The sequence below is a fragment of the Anastrepha ludens genome, chromosome 2 (genome assembly GCF_028408465.1).
Source record: "Anastrepha ludens isolate Willacy chromosome 2, idAnaLude1.1, whole genome shotgun sequence".
Lineage (NCBI taxonomy): Eukaryota > Metazoa > Arthropoda > Insecta > Diptera > Tephritidae > Anastrepha > Anastrepha ludens.
The window spans coordinates 66,051,121-66,072,224 of NC_071498.1; the positions used below are offsets into that span (position 1 = coordinate 66,051,121).

General features: G+C 37.2%; 3 protein-coding genes across 7 annotated transcripts in view; 1 reads left to right on the forward strand and 2 right to left on the reverse strand.

The window, feature by feature from the left end:
* LOC128871687 (cardioactive peptide-like) lies at positions 1-16,262 on the reverse strand. Of its 2 annotated transcripts, none has more exons than XM_054113638.1 (3): positions 16,173-16,262; positions 2,536-2,599; positions 1-383 (listed from the first exon to the last, which is right to left on the reverse strand). In XM_054113638.1, the coding sequence occupies exons 1-3, from the start codon at positions 16,212-16,214 to the stop codon at positions 103-105; spliced, it is 387 nt and encodes a 128-aa protein (XP_053969613.1). In that variant the 5' UTR covers positions 16,215-16,262; the 3' UTR covers positions 1-102. The 2 variants fall into 2 exon arrangements, with proteins under 2 accessions (XP_053969613.1, XP_053969612.1); XM_054113637.1 differs by lacking the exon at positions 16,173-16,262 and adding an exon at positions 5,677-6,381.
* On the forward strand, positions 9,316-20,407 carry LOC128871686 (uncharacterized). Of its 4 annotated transcripts, none has more exons than XM_054113635.1 (7): positions 9,317-9,616; positions 15,397-15,515; positions 16,246-16,380; positions 18,540-18,875; positions 18,949-19,149; positions 19,880-19,993; positions 20,059-20,407. In XM_054113635.1, the coding sequence occupies exons 3-7, from the start codon at positions 16,252-16,254 to the stop codon at positions 20,176-20,178; spliced, it is 900 nt and encodes a 299-aa protein (XP_053969610.1). In that variant the 5' UTR covers positions 9,317-9,616; positions 15,397-15,515; positions 16,246-16,251; the 3' UTR covers positions 20,179-20,407. The 4 variants fall into 4 exon arrangements, with proteins under 4 accessions (XP_053969611.1, XP_053969610.1, XP_053969609.1 ...); XM_054113634.1 differs by having other exon boundaries at positions 9,317-9,605; XM_054113636.1 differs by lacking the exon at positions 15,397-15,515 and having other exon boundaries at positions 9,316-9,616; positions 20,059-20,331.
* LOC128871684 (uncharacterized) overlaps positions 20,350-21,104 on the reverse strand; it is a 16,905-nt gene continuing 16,150 nt past the window's right edge. The window contains exon 10 of the mRNA XM_054113630.1: positions 20,350-20,560. Coding sequence (XP_053969605.1) covers positions 20,433-20,560 — 128 coding nt within the window. The 3' untranslated portion in view covers positions 20,350-20,432. The remainder of the gene's footprint in view (positions 20,561-21,104) is intronic.

Consider the following 21,104-nt stretch of genomic DNA (forward strand, 5'->3'; position numbering starts at 1 on the left):
ATCTCTGCGCTCGATTTGCTTGAAAGAATCAATACTTTTTCCAGTTATACGATTACATTTTTATTTCTATTGTTGTTGTTATTTTTCCTTATTGTTCGTTGTTTAGACACCTTCAGTATTATCTTGGACTTCTTCACGCTGCCTCATTTTTTGTTTGTTCTTCTGTCGGAATATTTCCTTGCTCGCTTCTTTGATGGCTTCGAATATTTTAGCCTGCGACATTATTTGTTTTTGTACATTTTCTACAGCTGGCTCAGCATTTATATCGATCAGATCACTTAGCCCCTCAGACATTTCTTCGTTGTTATAAGTTTTTGCTTCGTCCATTTCAGCGCGCTTCCATAAGGGGTAAGGTGGGAGAGATGAACGCTTTTTACCGCAACCTTTGAATGGAAGCAAGAAGTGATTAAGACATTTGACATTAACAAAAACAAGTGAATATCTGAATAATTATTTACTGCGAATTAATTAAAAAAATAATAAAAAATAGATATATTAAAACTGCGTATTAAAAGAAAGGGTGATCAGATTGGAGGTACTTTTTCGAACAGTAGTTGTTTTACTGATGTCGCGTGACTACTGTCAAACTAAATACATAATTTTTTTATTTATAATAATTTATGCGTAATTTATTTTTCGTCTCGAACCAGTGAATTCGTCACCAAGATCGGGTGATATTAAACCTTTGGACTTTTATTTGAGTGGGTACGTAAAGTCTAAATACTTTGTGGATGAACCAGCTTCGATTGAGGTATTGGAAGCCAACATTACTTAAGTTATTCCCGAGATACCGACCGAAGTCCTCCAGCGAGTCATTCAAAATTGATGTTTACGGATGGCCGAATTACGGCGTAGTTGCGGCCAACATTTGAAAAAATTGATGTCAGGAATGGTTCTACCAGGAATGGGACCTGCACAACATCATCGTTGTATAGTAACTCAACATCTTATAAAACAGAACTTTGAATAAAACCTTTAATTGCTCCCTTACGAGTATAAGCCCCATTGACCCAGAAATAGAAAGCAAACGACCATTCACTTCGTTATCGGCTCTAAAACCTTAGGCCAGTTCGGTTTGGTAGTCGCTTTGACTGAAAAATAGTGCTAATGGAAAAAATTCCTGCATCCAAGATTCGAAAAAGCGCCACATGATTGTCAAGATATCAATGATTGAATCCGCAGGAATATAAATGTTTGGCGCGGATTTTGAATTTGTAGCCACTTTGGATCATTAATTTTTTAAAAAGCCTTTTTGGTCAATGGTGAGCGTTACAAGCTTGATTATATGATTACTGACTCTTTGTGATTCGAAGCAAAACAAAACTGGCTTTGACACCGAAGGAATCCCGCAAAATCCTTCGCAGTGCATAAAATTCCGCCCATCTATGTAAAAGCAAAAATGTAAGAAATGGCAAATCCACCGTTCGAAGGGCTATTCTAAAACATAAATGTGAATGTAGTGACATGGTATGGGGAGCAATATCGTGCATCGAATTTAAAATTGTAGGCAACAAAATAACGGGAAAGAGCTATAAAGCTCTGTTAGAATCATCTTTTCCCGAGATTTGTGAAACATTTGGACCTCTTAATGGGATCATTCAATAGGATAATGCACCTATACACAATTCAAGTGTGGTCAAACTTGAATCGCGTCCCAAAGAATGTTAAAGCATAGCCCCAGTATTCCCGAGATCTGAACCTTATTTAAAATCGATGGGTATGGCTTGCTCGCAAGGTTTATGAGAATGGGCAACAATTTGAAAACAAAAATGCTTTAATTCGAGACTGAAATGAAATTTTATTAGTCTGTTTGGAGAACTTGAACAAATCCATTCATTAACGTGTTAACGAAGTAATTTAAAAACAAGGTGACAGCTCAAACTATTAAGCTTTAAATAATAAATGTAAAAAATTGCCTAACTTTATTATAATTTTTTCTTATTTGTTTAGTGCCTCTTTTCAAGTGCCCTAATAAGTCAAAAACAGCATTACAGCTACCGAAGTTTTATTACTGCGAAATACCGTTAGATGGAATAATATTCTGATGCATGTTTCTTTTCGAGCAAAGTACAATCTTCGCTTGGATTTACACAAAACCTTGGATTACTAGATCAAATGCGGTTGCTTTAATAAACATTTTCTTCCATAAAAATAAATGCCTCTAATCAAGTGAACCGGAGCGCAGACTATCCGAGAGATAGACCAGAAACCGTTAACAAGGTCTTGGATGCTAATAAAATCCTCTACAACAAAGGCAGCTACGTGAATCAAATCCTTTGCCATAATTCAAGAAAAGTTGTGATCTTTCGAAATAATAAAATAATTTATACAAATTTATTTATATTTCTTTTAATTCAATTTTTTTTATTTAAAATAAAATAAATTAAAATTAAAATTAAACTAATTAAAAAAAAAATAAACTTGTTTTTGGACCACACTTTATTTAATATTTGGGTGGTATTTTAAATAAAATAAAGTTTTAAAAATAAACTTAGTTTTAGACCACCCTTTATATAATATGTGGTAATTACATACCTGTAAAGGCATTACAGAATGGACGCTTCTCATACTTCCACTGAATGATGCCACTTAATTTGTGCTGTAATAAAAAAACCAAACATTAGATTACATAGACATTTGAAAAGGGTGTTTTATAGACGTACTACTAGTTTTAATAGGCATATCTCAAAAAACTACCTCCTGAACCCTATAATTTCATTACGCATTTGTTCAATGCCTGCTTCACCAGAATTATCTTACCAGCTCAGTGGAAAGTGGCGGAAATTAAATTGGTGCTTACAGGGAATGAAGTGAAATCTTATCGTCCTATCAGTCTTCTACCAGTTCTACCAAAAACGTTTGAAAAAGCTTTCTTTAATCGTCCGTCGGGCACCCGGTTCTGGCCAGACTGGCTTTTTCAACTTTGGACATGAATTTAACATATTTCTATTACAGCTAACGACTTGAGCTTCCAGGTAGCTTCCTAAAATTTAATTTTCTAGATAACCCTTTGAAAAAGATCCTTGGACAGGACGAAAAAAGGCCAGCCCCGGTGCACAACCGAAGGTTTTAAAAAAGATGTCGAACGGAGTGTTAAACGTTTAATGGTTGTTATTGAACGCAAACAAATAATCCCAATACATTAACTCGGTTTTACGAAAGAGCATTGAGCAGATTCAAAAAAAAAAATTTCTTCAGCAGTTTCCCTGGACATACCACAAAATACGACCGAGTGTGGCACAAATGTCTACTCTTTAAAATAAAAAAGGTTTCTGCACACTCCGAAAGAGTCAATGTTTGATGTGGATTTTGGTCCGCCGGTAGGTAAGTGGGTAGGTAGGTAGGTAAGTAGGTCTGGTGGTTGCCAATATGACACACATAAACCTATCGTAGGTCCGTTGTGACACCACTGGAACTTCTTCCTTACTCTATGGGATCCCTTTTAAAACATTCTGTTGCTTTTATAAACGAGCGTAACTTCGTTAGTTTAAGATGCGCTATATCTGCTACAAATGTTAAAAAAAAACAAGGCCGGTATCATTTTTATTCTTTTATTTCATCTAAGGTGTGCTAGAAACTGCAGCCGCTAAGAATTACGATCAAAGGCTGACAACAAACTTTGTGGGGCTTAGGATGGAGGGTAAGGATTTCACAATAGGAAAACAAAGACGATACTATACCGAAATATTCAAGAGTCTTTGCATAAACAAGTAAGCCTACAAACAGTCCGTTATTGCCTGCGTAACGCTGGTTATCATATCAGAGTGGCACGCCGCAAGCCCTAGATTTCAGCTATTAACAGAAAAATATATATATATATAAAATATAGAACTGAATGAAAAAATCTTATTCCTACCATTAAGCATGGAGGAGGAAATGCAGAGGTTTGGGGGTGCATGGCTGCATCTGGAGTAGAAAAATGGTTTTATTGATGACAAAAGGGACAAACATATTTATTCAAACATTTTCAAGAATAATTTGCATGATAGTGCTGTTAAAATTGGACTAGATGTTAAAGGGTTCTTGTTTTAACAATGACCCAAAGACTCATCTTATCTTGTGCAAGAATGGCTTATTTACCACTGTAACAGCTTAAAACGGCAGCCTCAATCACCGGATCTGAACCCAATTGAGTATGTCTGGGAGCTCTTAAAAAGGAGAATCAGAAAGCGCAAAATAACATCAAAAGCGTCATTAAGTCAGCTTAAGTGTTGAGTGGAAGAAAATTACAGCTAATGAAACCAAGGTATTGGTGAAAAGTATGCATCGACGTTTGGAAACAGTTATTAAAGTTAAAGGCGGCCCAATAAAATACTGAATACTCGTTTTTTATATTATTTGTTTAATAAAATATTATTTATATGGCTATGTACAAATAATATTTTTGCGTAAAATTCTGCCTTAAGTTCGTTATTGCCTTAAGTTCTCTAACTCCAGAAATGAGTTGGGAAGTTTTTGTTCCTTAAATATTGAATAAAAATGTTATTTTTTACGAATATATCCAAATGTTGTACTTTGGTATAAATCGTGCTAAGTATAGGTGTATCTGTTTATAAACTGTGAGTGGACGAATAAATTGTGTGATCCCTGTTCATCTTTTAGATGAACGTTGAAAAACGAAGAATGAAAACTTTTAGAATTGTCTCACTTTAGTTATTGCTTAAACTGTGAATAAATAAAATTACACAGGTCTATAAAATTCACTTTGTTTTGTTTAAATAAGACAAGTTTTCGATGTAATTTTGCACGAATTGCAAATTATGGGATTAAGCTAAACTCAAAAAAATTAGTAAGCAGAGGTCCTTACTCGTAGTGTCGCTGATTACAAACTTGATGGGAATTTTTCAAAACTAAAAATGATGAATCCAAGATGGTGGTTGAAGTTAAAAAATTTGAGCTTAGGTCCTGCAAATCATCGCTTGGGTTTTTTTCTGGATGTCTATCATAGCCTTTTATGTCCGAAATCATGCGAATTTGAAAATAATAGCGATGAAAACTCAGAAAAACTTGCTTTGAGTTCGTTTACTACTACTTTTCTTAAAAAGTTGAAGTACTAAGGACTTTGTATTTATATATTTGGCACTTATACCCTTTTTGGGTGTTTGGCCGAGCTCCTTCTCTTATTTGTGAGGTACGTCTTGATGTTCCACAAATGGAGGGACTTACAGTTTTAAGCCGACACCGAATGGCAGATATTTTTTATGACGAACTTTTTCATGGCAGAAATATACTCGGAGGTTTGCCATTGCATGCCGAGGAGCGAACGCCTATTAGAAAAAACTTTTTCTGCATTTTGGTGTTTCACCGAGATTCGAATCTACTTTCTCTTTGTATTCCGAATGGTAATCACGCACTTAAATTAAAGCTTGAGTTATTCACATTTTATTTGATCTTGCATAAAATTTTCATAACGTAAGAATCAGGGCTAGTTTGCAGTCTCAGACACGTCAAGTTTTTTAAAAACAGTTTAAAAAACACCCAAAACACGTTTTTAAGGGCTTTTACCCTCAATTTTCTCAAAACTGTGACGTTATGGGCACTTTTGAACACCAGAATCGCGCGTTCAGCTTACAAAATTACCTTATAAACCAGTCTTATACAAATACAAAAAAAAATATCATGCAGTCTTGTGTTACAGAGAATTCCAATTATATAAATTCATTCGTTCATTCTTACATTTAAAAAGTTATTATCCGTTTCGATTTGTAATGCGGAATGTACACACAGTAATCCAACCAATGACCACACCTTCCAGGCCAACATTTTTTTAAATTTGTTTTACTTAAAATCTGTTCGTATACGTCCTGCAATCAAATGCTCAGCAAGTCTCTGCGTTAACTTTTTCTTCACAAAATGTTTTAATAAAAATTTACATTAATTCCCTTAGTTAAATATAACTTTTTTAAAAAACTGTTTATACAATTTTCACCTTGCACAATTTTTCAAAATCTACTTCATATGGCAATTTATTCTATATTCGAAATTTCGAAAGCCTTCTTTGGGATAACCGTTCTGTGCAGCGTTCGGCGCACAATTGACCGTCAAAGTGGACGACTTAACTTTTAATTGTCCCTGAGCCGCCAACTCACTATACAAAATTGTGGCTGTTGGTGAAGTGTTGGCTGAGCAGTTCAGTATATGTAGTCGTATATGTGTATATGCATAGTTACCAACACTTGTAGGCGACAGGACCCACTGCTGTGCTGGAAAAGCGGTTTTCGTGGTTAGCTATGCAGGATCTTATAACATAATTGGCTTTTGTTTCAATTTTCCGTTGTTCGTTTTATTATTATTTTGTTTTTTGTTTTCTTTTCTTTTTTTTTTGGTTGGATTCTCATTCTCAAAATGTTTTCACGGTATTTTGCAAATGGACTACTTAAATTGTGATGTGTCCCGGCTAATGCATGCTTAAACTCATTTTTCAAGCATTTTATGAATATTTTTATATATAAATGCACTAAATATGAAGGGAAGTGACTCTAAAACTGGGTGATTCTCAATTTTATTTATCTATTGATTCATACAATAGTAACCTAGATTCGTTGTTTGCGCGTTCAAATTTAGTCGAGGAATGCCTGATTTCTCTCTCGATTGCATCTGAATACTTCGATATTAGGCTCATTTGGGTTCCCGGTCACAGGGACATAGTTGAAAACTGATAAGCTGGCTAGATAGGGGACTCTGCAGACAGCTTCGCCGTGAAATGAGAAGATCAGGGTTCCCTTGAGAACCTGTGTTCGCTGGGTTATTGCACAAACGAGAAAAGTCGCGAGATTCTTCTGGCCACGGGTAGATCGAGAGCGCTTGAGGGAACTTCTAAAACTAACAAAGCAGCAGCTCTCGAATTTTATGGGTATCCTTATCGGGCATTGGCCGTTAAGTATTCATGGGGAAAGACTTGGGATTACTACTCGTGCGCCCCGGTGATATATTCTGTTGGTGTTATTGGGTAATTTTTCTTCGAATATATGCCTGGAAATGGGCTTTCCGTTAACGGATTGTCATATCGAGATAAGTTAACAAAATCTTTTTGACCTATTATTGATTGCCACAGCCAATGGAAGAATCAATTTAGTGGAAACGAAATCGATGGAAGGAGTAATTTCACGAAATGGTGCAGCTATTCGACCGCCAGATCGACTAATTTAACGCCTTTGGACGTTTTCTGTGGAGCCGCCTCAAATATAGAGCGCAAGCAAGAAACAATTGATGCTTTGTAAAACAATAATCAACGCCGAGATAGAACTCCAATTGTCTCTAAATGTGTATAAGAAAGCAAGCAGAGAATTTTCGGAAAATATTGGCCATCATTTTTTAATTTGAATTGAGATAACTAAATGGGATTTAAAAGATCTTGTATGTGGGACCATGGCCATGAATTAAGCAGTAGAATAGAAACTATTACAACGGCCTTTATGCAGATTAGTAAACTGCTGACATGCCGGGGCATACCAATTATTATTAAGGGCATAATATTTTAAATGATACGTATGATCGACACATTTATATTGATGCCAGGCCAGAACGTTAAAAACTGCAAGCGTAGACTAGAAGACTTTGAAATTTAATGCTATAGAAAAACGATGAGAATAAGCTAGACTGACAAAGCATCACAAGACATCCTATTTATATAGGATACAAGTTCCAAGGAACATGCTAACGGACATGAAACAAAGAAAAATCGCTTATTTCCGACATATTACAAGAAGCAACCAATGCGAAATTTCACAACTGGTGATACAAGGAAAAATTGAAGGACAAAGAGGAATTGACAGAAGAAAAATAACTTGGCTTGAAAATATCAGGTTTCAAAACAATTGGCGAACTAACAGAGGCAGCAAGAAACAGACACAAATTTAATGACATCATCAATAATAGGCCTCCTAATATGGCCTGAATGCCGTCCGACTAAGATCAAAATAATTTTTGTATGTAATAGTCAACATCATCATAGCATCACCGTTCGGTGTAAACCATTGCTACAATTCGCCTCCACATCACTCGGACTTCAGGAATTCTTTTGACATCAAATATGCCCATAGTCCATGAATAAGTCATCTTCCATGTTATCTCTCCATTTTTTTCTATTCATTCAGCACTACTACAAGGTACTTAAATTCATAGACTTGTAATCACGAACATCCAACATGGATACGTCGACCAGATTTAAGATTTAAACTTAATTTAATTTAAATGGGTATATTGCCACATCCAGCTTTGATTAGCTTAGGGAGCGTAGGCGTCGAGGATAGAGAGAGTGAGCGAGAGGTGTATATAAAATATAGCATTTTTGCTCATCATCATTAATTCCTAGAGTTCCAATTTGGAGCATAGGACCACTTTTTTTACTTGTTTATTTATTTCAGCTTTATGGCTCGGAGGCCAGTTGCCGCGTATCATTTCAGCAATTTATTGAGCCGAAGAGTCTATGTGAAGAGACTGGCTGTTATAAGAAAACTCGTGATGGTAAGCATAGTACCATTTCATAAGATATTTTGTGAATTTGTGAATGAAGAACATGTTCTAAAATTTTAACTTGCTTCATACTGTACAAAACTTCTTGGCTGGTGTTGCAAATAACGAGCTGGATTTGAAGCCTAAAGCGCAGCACACACGATACATTGTATTGTGGAGCATGGGCTGTACTGTACAGTTTTATTGTACCTATTTGACTGTGCGGGCGATATGATGATATGTGCAATTTTATACGAAAAAGAAGAACAAGATTTCCTGTTTATGGTACAACAACGCTATAACAACAGTTCCGCGCGATACACCTTATCATACAACCTAAAGCTTCGCCCACCACAAATTTAAATATTTCAATATTTTTCCAACAATTGCACCATCAAAGGAATTGGTCATTCATCAAGGCTACATACGAACAACTGAATATGCTGCACGACACAGCCTTGTACGGTACAGCTCGTTGAATTGTGTGTATTCTGCATAATATTTCTATAAGCTAATATTTCGCGGTATTGAATGCCAATACTTTTACGAACAATATTTCTGTGATCTTGGAATATGTAATAAACAGTTGAAAAAGATCCGCAAACATCGGCACTTCAAAATACTTTGTAATCACATATTTATGGTCGATTTCCCTCAAACAAAAAAATGGAGTCTGACTGAGTCTCAGAGAGCACGGCAGATTGAATGCCGCTCACCACATCGGCCGGCCGAATGCATTTTTTCGATTTTCCGATTTTCGAAACAGCCGGTAAGTGTCGCAACGTTACGAGAACGCGACGTAACATAGTCTATTTTTATAAATATTAACAGAAAAGTGGTGAAAGCATTTTTCGGCAAGCTGAACGTGCTGCGCCAAGAATTTTTCCGAGTCATACGCTCGCGCTCGATTCGCTATTGCAATATGAAAATACTTTTCGAAGTGAACGGGTGTTTTGCGGTATAGTGTAAAATAAGATAGAACTGGACAAAAAAAATACAAAAATAAAAATTGTGAAAGAAAAAACAAAAAAACGGTAAACAAGTGTGAAATAGAGTCTGAAATTTGTAGAAAGATTTACAGTTATATCATAAATAACGAAGTGTATTTAAAAAATCAACAAAAATAATTTTTACAGAAGTTTCGCACAAAAGTGAGTAAAAAGTAAGAGAAATTAAGTAAGAATGCATGTGTGGTTCAAAAATATGCTCTGATTAATGAAAACTGTATCCAAATGTAGCTATTTTTCTTTAACCAAATGTTTAAAATATGAAAACTTTGTAAAATTTTGAAATCAAAATCAGCTAAGAATAGCCGCAAATAAAATAAAAACCGCAGTGAGGACCGCGTAGCAACGCAGAAGTTGCGTACACATTGCATTTTTTCCTGTATTACCTTTTCGATGAAGAGAAAAAAAACACGGAAGCAGAGGCGAGACGAGAAGGCAGACGGTGACAAATTTTCCCCACTTTCCTGTCTATAAATACGGATACTATTTTAAGAAATATGCGCTTTTTACGTTTTTTGCTGTGTAAATTTATTAAATTCGCTCCATAGGTGTGGAATAGCAGGGAAATCTTTCCGTTAGCTGTGAAAGTAGAGATGGCGGATTTTTCGTGGATCTACATCTAAATTTCATTAATACATAGGTGAATGTACATGCAGAAAAATATTTTAGAGAGTGTTGAGAATGGGATTTTATTCTTCACGTCTCACTTCCTTGTTGGCGCATTTTGCGTGAACTCAGGAAGCCAAAGACATTTGTTTATAAGAAAAACCATCTCGAAATTCCAACACATCCGATTTATCACAACTACTAAAATAAATTTTACACGTGCAACTACCCTGCAGGAAAACCAGTACTAATAAAATAAATTTCGAATTTAGAAATCAGGCTGAAAGTGATTAGATTTTCGTAAACTAGAAGTGGACTGTTCTAATTTGTGATTTTGACCTATTAAGGTTTTGTTAAAATGTTAATTAAAAGTTGTATATACTACAATGATGAAATTGAATTGTTTATATAGTTTTCTATCTTCTTTTATGCATCCAACCGTTTTCGTCGCCTTCAAAGTATTCCATCTTTGACACGAAACTCACTTATGCCAATGCCTTTTTCCAATTCTCGAAAAAAATCGTTCAACTCGATTTCCGAGACGGCCTTCAATTCACGTCGAGACTCATTCTCAAAAATTGACTGTTTGTGCACTTTATGGTCATATTTCAAAACAAGGAAGGAGACACCGTTATCGATATAGGGCGATGTTAACTTACTTTCCGTGACCAAAACTCGGCAGCATCGATATATCTGAGCTTGGTTTTCAGCAAGATAGCACTACATGCCATAGAAGCGACGCAGACCCCGAGTTTGTGAATGAGAAATTTGAGCGTTCAATTGGTCCTCGTTGGGTGTTTGGCTGAGCTCATCCTCCTATTAGAGGTGAGTGTTCTGATGTTTCTCCACAAGTGAAGGAACCTAGCCTCCGAGCGGCATATAGTTTTTTTATGAGAAGATTTTTCAAGCCCGAAAGACACTCAGAGGCTTGACATTACCTACCTAATGACAGTCCTTAGATAGATAGATATATTTAATGTGAGGTTTGCACTTCGACTTCATGGTCTTTGTGCCCTCTACTCATCACAGTATCTCATCCAAGCACAGTTCTCTTATCAAACTTAAGATAGAGCTGGCTGGGCTGAGCGGATACGCCTTTTTCGGCTGCAATTGGCCGATATGGCTCAACCTTCTACGCGGCATAGCGCTGCATCCGAGGAGAAGGTGTATTGGAGTCTCTGGGGATTGGTCACACAAACGACAAGAGTCAGTGGACCATCATGAGCCGATCATGAACAAATGACTGCACAATCTGCAATGGCCTGTGGGAATGCCCGTACGTATTATCAGTTTATCCTTGGGAAGCGTTATGAGTTTCCTAAATCTCTTTTGATTGGATGGACTCAGTCTTTCAACACTGAAAGGTCTGACACTTGGTCTTTCCAACGAAGTTAAATATCTAGGAGTAATCTTGGATAAGAAGCTGACTTGGGAGACACACGTTTCACTGAAGGTGAATCGTGCATTGAAGATTTTTCAGCAATGCCGTAGAGCCTTTGGCGAAACTTGGGGTCTGAAACCTGCTGTGGTCCTATGGATATACACGGCACTTATCAGACCAATCATCACTTACGCTTCTGTGGTCTGGTGGCGATGGAGCATGATTAAGTCCACAATCCGGGAACTATACAGGCTGCAAAGAAGTGTATGTTTATGCATCACGGGTGCCATGAGTACAACCTCTGGTGATGCCCTAAATGCTATGCTTGATTTGCTCCCCCTGGATCTTAAGATACAACAGGAAGCAATAAAAGCAATGTGTAGACTCCATAAATATGGTTTCTGGCACGAAGATGGAACTTCGGGACACAGAGAAATCTTTAAGTTGCTGTCGGAGCAGTATCCACTGTTTTTGGCACCTAAAGATGACCTGATACCCACAGTTTCATTCGGAAGGAAATTTGATGTCAGATTTCCATTGCGTGAGTTTTTGCCATCCTAAAAGTAGCCGAATGGATAACCGAGAGGAGATGGAGCGGGAAACAGATTGGAGTCTTCAGTGACAGTCAGGCTGCACTGAAGGCCCTGGAGAACGCGCAGCAAACCTCAAAGATTGTTCAAGAATGTAAGAAGAAGCTTAATTCTGTCGCAAGACAAAACAGGCTTGTACTTATATGGGTTCCGGGACACTCCGGTGTTCAAGGAAACGAAATTGCCGACGAATTGGCCAACCGTGGATCAGCGGTGCCCCCACAGGGGCCAGAGCCAATAATCGGAATCAGTCCCGCAGGAATCAAGAATTGTATCAACGATTATGTAGGCAGTCTACATAAAGTGCTTTGTGACAAGTCCGAACAGAAAACTGTCAAACTTTCTACTAAAACTTAGAAGGAAAGACATTCGGTTGATGGTCGGCATCATTACAGGACACAACCCATGGGGTCAGCATATGACCACCATTGGAATCATCGAGGACCTGGTATGCCTGTCATGCTTGGAGGAGGCGGATAGCACTGAGCACTTTCTCTGTGAGTGTCCTGCCTTTGCTAGAGCACGACTACGAGTATTGGGTTCCGATGTCATGAGAATGAGTAATATTCGTTCTCTAAAACTGGAGGATATTTACAGATTTGCAGATCTGAAAAATTCTCACAGGACTAACTATCTCTATCTCTGTCTCTATTCTTTCCTATCCCTTTCTCTGATACTTTTCTCCCTCCCTCCTTGACTATCTACCCCCTTTCCAGAGCTTTAAATACAATGGGCTTTTTAGCCTGAGTGTTTTAGGAGCCACCAAATCTCCTGGTGCTCCTTGGCTCGACCTTTTCAAATTCATTCAATTCATCCAACCCCCCCCCCACCCTGTAAGGACTTCGCTTGGTATAGCCCCATAATTTTGTGCCAGCGAACCGCCCTTAGCCTTAGCTCTTCACTCTTAAGCTTCTCCTTGATGGTATGTTGCCCAATTGCAAGGAAAAGCTTTCCGCAATTTGTAACGTCAATGCGTCCGCTACTTCGTTCCCAGTTATACCCCAATGTCCTGAGACTCAAATTAGCCGCATGCGTTTGTGCTTTCCTAACAAATTCAATATCTCGATACACTCAAGGCCCAGTGATGACTTAACCTCACACCTTAACAGTACCTTGAGTGTCGTCTCACAGTCGCTCAGAATGGCAATTCGTTAATTCCCCCAATTCCTGCCTAAAATGATCTCTGCACATAGACAGATGGCATACAGAACGGCACAGAATGCTTGGTATTCCATATGCCTTGTGGTGTCTTCGATCCATCTGTATAGGGGCAGTCCTTAGTATAGACTATCACTTTGAATAATACGTTACACATATTGGCCAAAGACATCAAAAATAGGGCCAATAACTTGAAGCTTTGCCAGCAAAGCCGAGGCGACCATTTTAAAGATGTCGCATTCCATATGTAATAGTAGCTTCAGAATAAAGTTAGATGAAATATTCTGATTCTTTTTATCGTTGTTATTTCCGATAGCTTTAATTCGATCACCCTATATAATATTACTTGTATATACTGGTACTTACTTTGGCATACCCTATGATCAGAAAGTACCGGAACTGTTTAAATCAAACAAAACAGAGTTAAATTTCAGCAAACTGATTTTATCTCCTTCAAAATATGACCCGTCTGAAGCAACACACATGTGCCAACATTTAACCCAGCCCTCCATGCATCCCTAGTAGACCGACGAAGGGATTGCCTTCAGCTCCTTAGTTGCATTCTCTTTGATCTCCTCTATCGACTGAAATCTCTTTCCACGAAGTGGTAACTTCAACTTGGGAAACGAAAAAAAGTAGCACGGGGCCATATCAGGTGAATACGGTGATTGCACGATGGTTTTTACTTCGTATTTGGTCAAATAATCTAGCACAATTTGGACTCGATGCGATGGCGCGTTATAATCATGCAAAATCCAAGAATTGTTTGCCCACATTTCCGGCCGTTGGCGACATACAGCATCTCTCAAACGCTTCAAAACGGATAAATAATATTCTGTATTGGCTGTCTGACCCGGTGGAAGGTACTCATGGTGCACTACGCCTTGGCAATCGAGGAAAACAGTCAAAAACACCTTCCCGGTACGTTTTGATTAAAGGGTACTTACTCTAAAATTTTAAGGTGATTTAGTGCAGGCTATACACAAATTTGAACTTTTCAAATAGTGAATTCTTCTTCTTTATTTGCCTATTCCATTCACAGAATGTTAGCGGTCACAACATTACGATATTAAGCTGCTTGTACGAGTTGCCCAATTGTTCGAAGTCCAGTCCATTCTCTTATGTTGCTTAACCAAGACATTTTCTTCCTTCCTATGACACGTTTACCCTCGATTTCGCCTTGCGTAACTAACTTGCGTTAAAGTTGGTTTTAACATTAGACGTAACTTCCAGTGTCCAAGACTCAGCACCATCGGCAAAACAGACCAAACATAGCATTTAAGATACGGCAGCCGCAAGTTTAAATTTTAGTTCCTGTTACAGAGAACCTTCCGGTAGTTGTAAGCGGATGTTCTAGCTACTTCTATTCGACAGCGAATTTCTTTATCGCTTTGTCAGCTGTCGTTAAGCCAACATCCCAAGTATTTCAAACATGATACTCTTTGAATCGAGCTACTACAGGGTCCCGCACTCGAAGTGTAACCAAAGGAAAAAGCTATAAATTTAGTTTGGAAAGTTACTTTTATTCAATTCAAAGTAAAAAATGTGTCAAAATAATACAAAATTAGGAATCAATTTACTTTTGCTCGATATAACCACCTTTTGTCTTGACTATGGCTTTAGACGGTCCAGAAACGAATCGCAAACTGCTCGAATGTGATTTGCAGGTATTTTGGCCCACTCGCGGACAATGGCGTTTTTCAGCGCCTCGAGACTGGTGAATCTTTTAGTTCGGACCTTGATCTCCAAAATGGCCCAAAGAGAATAATCCATCGGAGTCCTGTTGAAACGCCCATCGTCTGCCATCGAAATGTTTGTCTGCCCACGACTTCACAGCAACCTTCAGAACACATTCCCGATAATATTGGAGAGCGCTTATCTGCGGTTACAGCGACCCAAATCATTACCTGTGGCGGGTGCTGCCTCCTGGTGACCAATCGATGACGCAAATTCTCGTATAAACGGTCCGTCAAATAAACCCTATCGTTTTGGAAGTTTACGTATTGTTCAATTTGAAAAATTTTCTCGTCGAAAACAAAATTCTAATTAGGATGTACTCTACAGGATTCACGGGGCGTATGAGTACCAAATACATATATACTAGAACTTCAATTTGTGAATTTATAAGTTATTATATTACCATATTTTTGAAAAAAAAAAAATCAAATTGCAATTTCATGCAAATAGCTTCTTTTTTTAGCACGAGCATTGTGGAAAATTTGCGATTATAGTACATATAGAATACATAGATTTGCCGCAAGAGAAATTTCAAAAATTGTTTATTTTGAAAGTGGGTCAAGTTTACTTCCGACAAAGTAGGTAAGATGATTTGTGCTACTTTCTAAATAAATTAAGTAAAATTAGTAAAAGTACGTGTATATGTATATATGTATACAGCTTTGCCTGTCACCTATATTCCGTGAAGACACATTGACAGGTGCGTTTTTAGAAATATCTGCAATTCCGCGGAAAATAATGGAACACTTAGACTTACGTTGTGGATGCGCACATGTATTAAAATGTAAACAAACAACAAAACTTGTGAACACATATGTATATGTATGCATATATCTTTATATACGGAAAAAAAGTTTTATTTAAAAAAAATTTACTTTACAAGTCGCTTACACAGATTTTTCTTTTTTGGGTTATATAAAAAATTTATAATTCATTGTATGATATTAATAATAATGAGCACATTTTCGTAATGTAAAAACATAAATTTCCCACTCGGTTTTTGCAATTTCCCGGTCATTTCCATTGTAAGTATTATTCCTACTCTTCCATGTGAACAATTAATTTGTATGAATTATTAATTGTACAGTCATGTACGGGCAAATTAAAATGTTTTTCTTTTTTGTGTTCTTTTGTTGTTTTTAATAATTTGTATCTATTATATTCTGTTGTATCACCTTTATTTATATATACATATATTTGTCAATATGTTTTGCAAATACTCAAAGAAGAGGTACATACATACACACACATATAAGCGTTTGTAGAATTTCTCTCCAACATTCCGGCATTTAAATTTTATTGATATTTTTAGGTGAAGATGTCAGACACCAACAGTGAAACATCCGCTCGGCAGCCGCAACAACGCGCAAATGGCACAGACCGCTCCCCGTCGACTGAAGAGAATGAAGTCCCACGCGAACCTGCTCTGGTACACAAAGACATAAATGTAAGTGTTATACAAAATTTATTTGCATCTATAGTATGCGCATACGAGTACTTATAAGTTCAAATACCTACTCGTGCATAGAGAAACGTAAGACGCATACATTTTAGTGATTTAACAGGCACATAAAAATAAATCGGTGGGTTCTACTCCGGCTGCGACCGGCAAATGGTTTCTTGCGAGACGTTTTTTCTTGGTAGAAATACACTCGACAATTTGCCATTGCTTGGTGAGAGGCGACCGTTAATAGGGGGAAAACTGTTCTCCTTTACTTTACTTTGCTGCTTAACGGACCAATCGCATGGTAGTTACAGTTGAAACCACTTGACTATAGCGGTCGCATAAAGGCTTAACAATTAAATATATATTTGTATGTCTCAAGCAAAGCGTCCCAACTGATTTGAAAGTGTGAGAAAGTTGTTTCCGTATACTGAAGCATGCACCTACATAGAGTCGGAATAGTAGCATAGAGAATTAAAAAAGCATGTTGAGGATCCAATTTCTCTTCAATCCTGTGTGAGATCTCGATGTAAGAGAACCCGTTTTGGTTGGCGCAAGGTGGTGCAAAATTAACCATCCAATTTCGCTTTTGAATTACTTTTTTTTAACTAAAAGAAATGATTTTCAGAGATGGATTATTTTGACCTTTATGCACTCCATTGCCCTACTGTTTGTATATTAAGCTGTGTAGTTCAGAAATGCTAAATTTGATTCCGATAGAGTGATTCATTTGTAGTCTTAAATCAGTAGCCCAGGTCAAAGATCTGCGAACTTATTTTAACAGACATAGTGATTGTATCTACAAAACTAATACGGCTATGCAAAATGACGTTGTTCAAAATCGGCAAAGTCGTCAGAATCGGGAAGGACCTCTCCGAGATCTGGTGATGAACGAGGACAAAACGGAGTAATTTCTGTGATCAAACAAACAGTTGGCGCCCTCACGTATCGATACCCACATTATTGCTGACAGTTATGATTTCGAGGTTGTAATAGACTTTCTCTATTTAGGAACCAACATTAACACCGATAATAATGTCAGCCTTGAAATCCAACGAAGAATCATTCTTGCCAACAAGTGGTTCTTTAGAGTAAACAGGCAATTGAGTAATCTCTTTATCATTGAAATCATCTCTCTCAAAACTAACACTTTATGATCATCATCATGCACGTCCTAATGTATGGCGCAGAAGCTTAGACGTTGAAAGAAGTAGAAGATTTTCGGACCTTTGTACGTTGGCGACGGCGAGTATCGTAGGCAATGAAATAATGACATTAGTAGGAATTTTTAATCTGATATTGAAGAACATAGAGTTACATAACTACAACTGCAAACATCGAAGAAATTGGCCGCAATACTACATAAAATGGTGAAACAAATAAGCCAACATGCGAGGAAATTCTATCAAACAATCTGTACTTTACAATACTTACTGTTATAATTTCGTAGTAGTAAATAATTTAGTTTACTGTTTTTCCAATAGATGGCCTAGTAATCTCACAATCTCGCATTATATAAGGGCGAATAAGTTACGCTAGGTGACGTTAGAAAGATAAAATGTAGTAAATACTACAAAACTTCTGAAACAGTTTTGTAATTACTTGACTCAGTTATTTGCGTGAAGAGAAAATACATCATATATGTGTTAGAAGTTTTCTTCAATAAAGCAGAAAAGATAAGGGACTCACCATAAGCTCCGCAAGCTTGGTTTGGAGGTTCTTATGCACCCACCACGGACCACGCACCAAATACTATCATCTACCCCTATCTATGACAAATAATATTGTTGGTGAAAAAATCACCTTAAGAGGTGAAATTCGACTGTTCTATTTTTTTTACCAATAGGGACGAAAGTTTGTGTGATAGTGGCATACTGGAATTACTTTCAGCAAATTAACGAAAAAACGGCGCACATTTAAAATAAATCTGAACAATCTGGCAACGTATTTATTTATTACACCTGCTCTGAGCTACTCTGTCCTATAAATTCTATCTCCACAAACCAAAAACTCACTCAATATATCCCTCCTATTGTTTGAACGGCGGCCCTGTTATTGTTTGAGCAGAAACGCCTCAAGTTGGAGTGTTTAGCGGAAAAAGATTAGTATTTTATATATGAAAATAAAAAAAAATATTTAGATTTTATTTCCACTTCTTGCAGATTAAGACTGAATTGGAATGCCTCGTCAAATTGCTCGATGGCAGAATCTACAAAGAAGAAGAGACTGCCATGGAAGAATTGCACCAGTATCTGATCGAAGACGAAGGCTCATGGGTGTTGGGTGACAATTTCCTCATTTTCGTGCAGCGCATATTGCGTGATGACAACTTTTCACCCGATACACGAGTACATTTGATACGTACATTGGCTTATGCAGCGCTTAAGGATGACGTCATCATTATACTGCATCAGGATCGACGAGATCATACGCTTATGAACTTTGCGCAAGACATTGAAAAACACACACCAGAAGAGCAACAAGCGTGGGCGATGTTTGTAAGTCAATTCGAATGTTTATCTGCGTAGAAGGAAATGAATAATTACGATTAATAATTGTTGTTTGTTTTAGATGTGTAATCTGTTTGAAAATCTAGGCCCCTCTGAATGGTTGCTTTATATCTCCGAATGGGATTATATGGGTCAAACGATATCGAATATACGAGTTACAACAAAAGTAGCGGTACATTGTATACTTTCGAATTGTCCACAAATGAAGAATACCGGTTCAATGATACTCTACAATATTGCCATAAAGGAGGTGAAGACAGTGGTAAGCATGGAAAATACATAGTTGGTGCATAGATATGGTTCTTATAGTCGCATGAAGAGAAGTGTTTTGAATGAAAGCTAAACTAATAAATTCAAGCAATAGTAGGATTTTAAGCGCATTGAGGATCTCAGCTCTCATTCAAAAGAAGGGTTGATCTTCATAACAATGCACCTCAAATATGTAAATAAAACATGGCAAAAGCTAGGAAATGAAATTGAAGTCACTTCATTATCGGTATTTATAAGTCCCAAGTAATGAGGAACAAATGATATTTTGAGATCGGTAAGATTTTGAAAAGCCAAGATATCTCTTAACAAACAGACACCAGGAATGATGACGAACAAAGATGTGAAAGTGCTAGAGGCAACCAAGAGAACTATTCTACGCAGGGTCACCAGGTATCTCAACATGAATTGCGAAAAGTACATAAAAGTATAAGCACCAACTTGGATTGACTAAACCATACAGTTCACAATCATTATTGATCGACGGAGAAACTCCCTTGATTTCCCGTGGCGATGATGTCGATCACGAAGAAGGCCTTGTTCCTGTTCCCAGAAGCTAAAACTGAATTGAATTATTTGCTAGCAAGACAAGGCAATATATTAGCTTTTGCTTATTTTACTTCACCCTTAAATACTTACATGCATGGATATGTATTATAAGTTTTTCGTTGCACACGAGTATTCACCGTTGATACGTACATACATATGTTATATATAATCTACAGGTCTTTGATGACGTTGCTGTGGAACTGGCCATGGCTATTTTGCAATTCTTTCAAAGCAGCCCAGTGGAGGAGCAAGTTTTCCGCACGCTTAAGGCATTGGCGCGTTTCTTGGAGGTGGACAACTCCTTTTTTTGTAATTCATTTTTATATTTTATTAATGTTTTTTTACTTCATTTAAGGTCTCCGCTGACGTTGCCGCCATCATCCAGATGATTGGTCCGCATCCCAAGCAGTTTGCCGGAATGAGCGAGCGCGTCGATGAGTTGGTGAATAATATTAGTCGCAAAGTGCCGGCTTAAAGCCATCCCTCTGCACACACTTCTACATACGTACATATATTTTAAAAATAACTTCTTCACAAGGCATATTTAATTTTAATATTATTTTTATTCATTTATTACTATGCGTTCGAAAAAATAATTTTACAAATAAGCACACTTTTTCTAAAGTAATGCAAGCGACTTTTTGTAAAAAAAAAAATATTAAGCTGAAATATCATTGTTTAGCTTTCATGCTTACTGAACAAGATTTTGAGGTTGTTTTTGTATTTGATTTACACCGCTGAATCGCCACAGCACCAGCTGAAAATGTTTCCTTTGCTGGCGCGCAACTGTAACCAATTTTTTTGATTTGACACAAACATTTCTGATGGCAGTTGGGTTTCTTGGGCGGCAGCATCAGCTAAAGAAAGGTTGAGGGGAAATTAGAGATAAATAAAGGGCGTACTATAGATCAAATGCTTAATTAAAAAAAAAAAGTTTATTAGAAAAAAATAATAAAAAATAAAAAGCTAAATACTAAAAGTAGAGTTTGAAAACCTGTTAGGTTAAGTTTAAAAAAACCGGCATTAGGAAAATTTGTGAAAATGGGCATGGTCACTCAACTATGACGCCCACCGCCCATCCAAAGTTAAGATCGTAAAAGCAGATGCAAGATGAATGAATTTCGAATAATGAGGCTTCTGAGAGACATTAAAGCTCATAGCTTGTTTCCACGACTGCCGGTTCTACGTCACCGGAATGGCCCCGACTTATATCCGGCCAAGGACGCTCACCTTGAAAGGCTGAAGAACATCATCAACCAACTGATTGGACCTAATCAGTGTGGCTTTAAACCTAGAAAATTTACAATCGACCAAATATTCACAATAAGCCAAGTCTAGGAAGAAATCAATCAAAGGAGAATCAACACACACCATCTTTTTTTCGATTTAAAGCTGCATTCG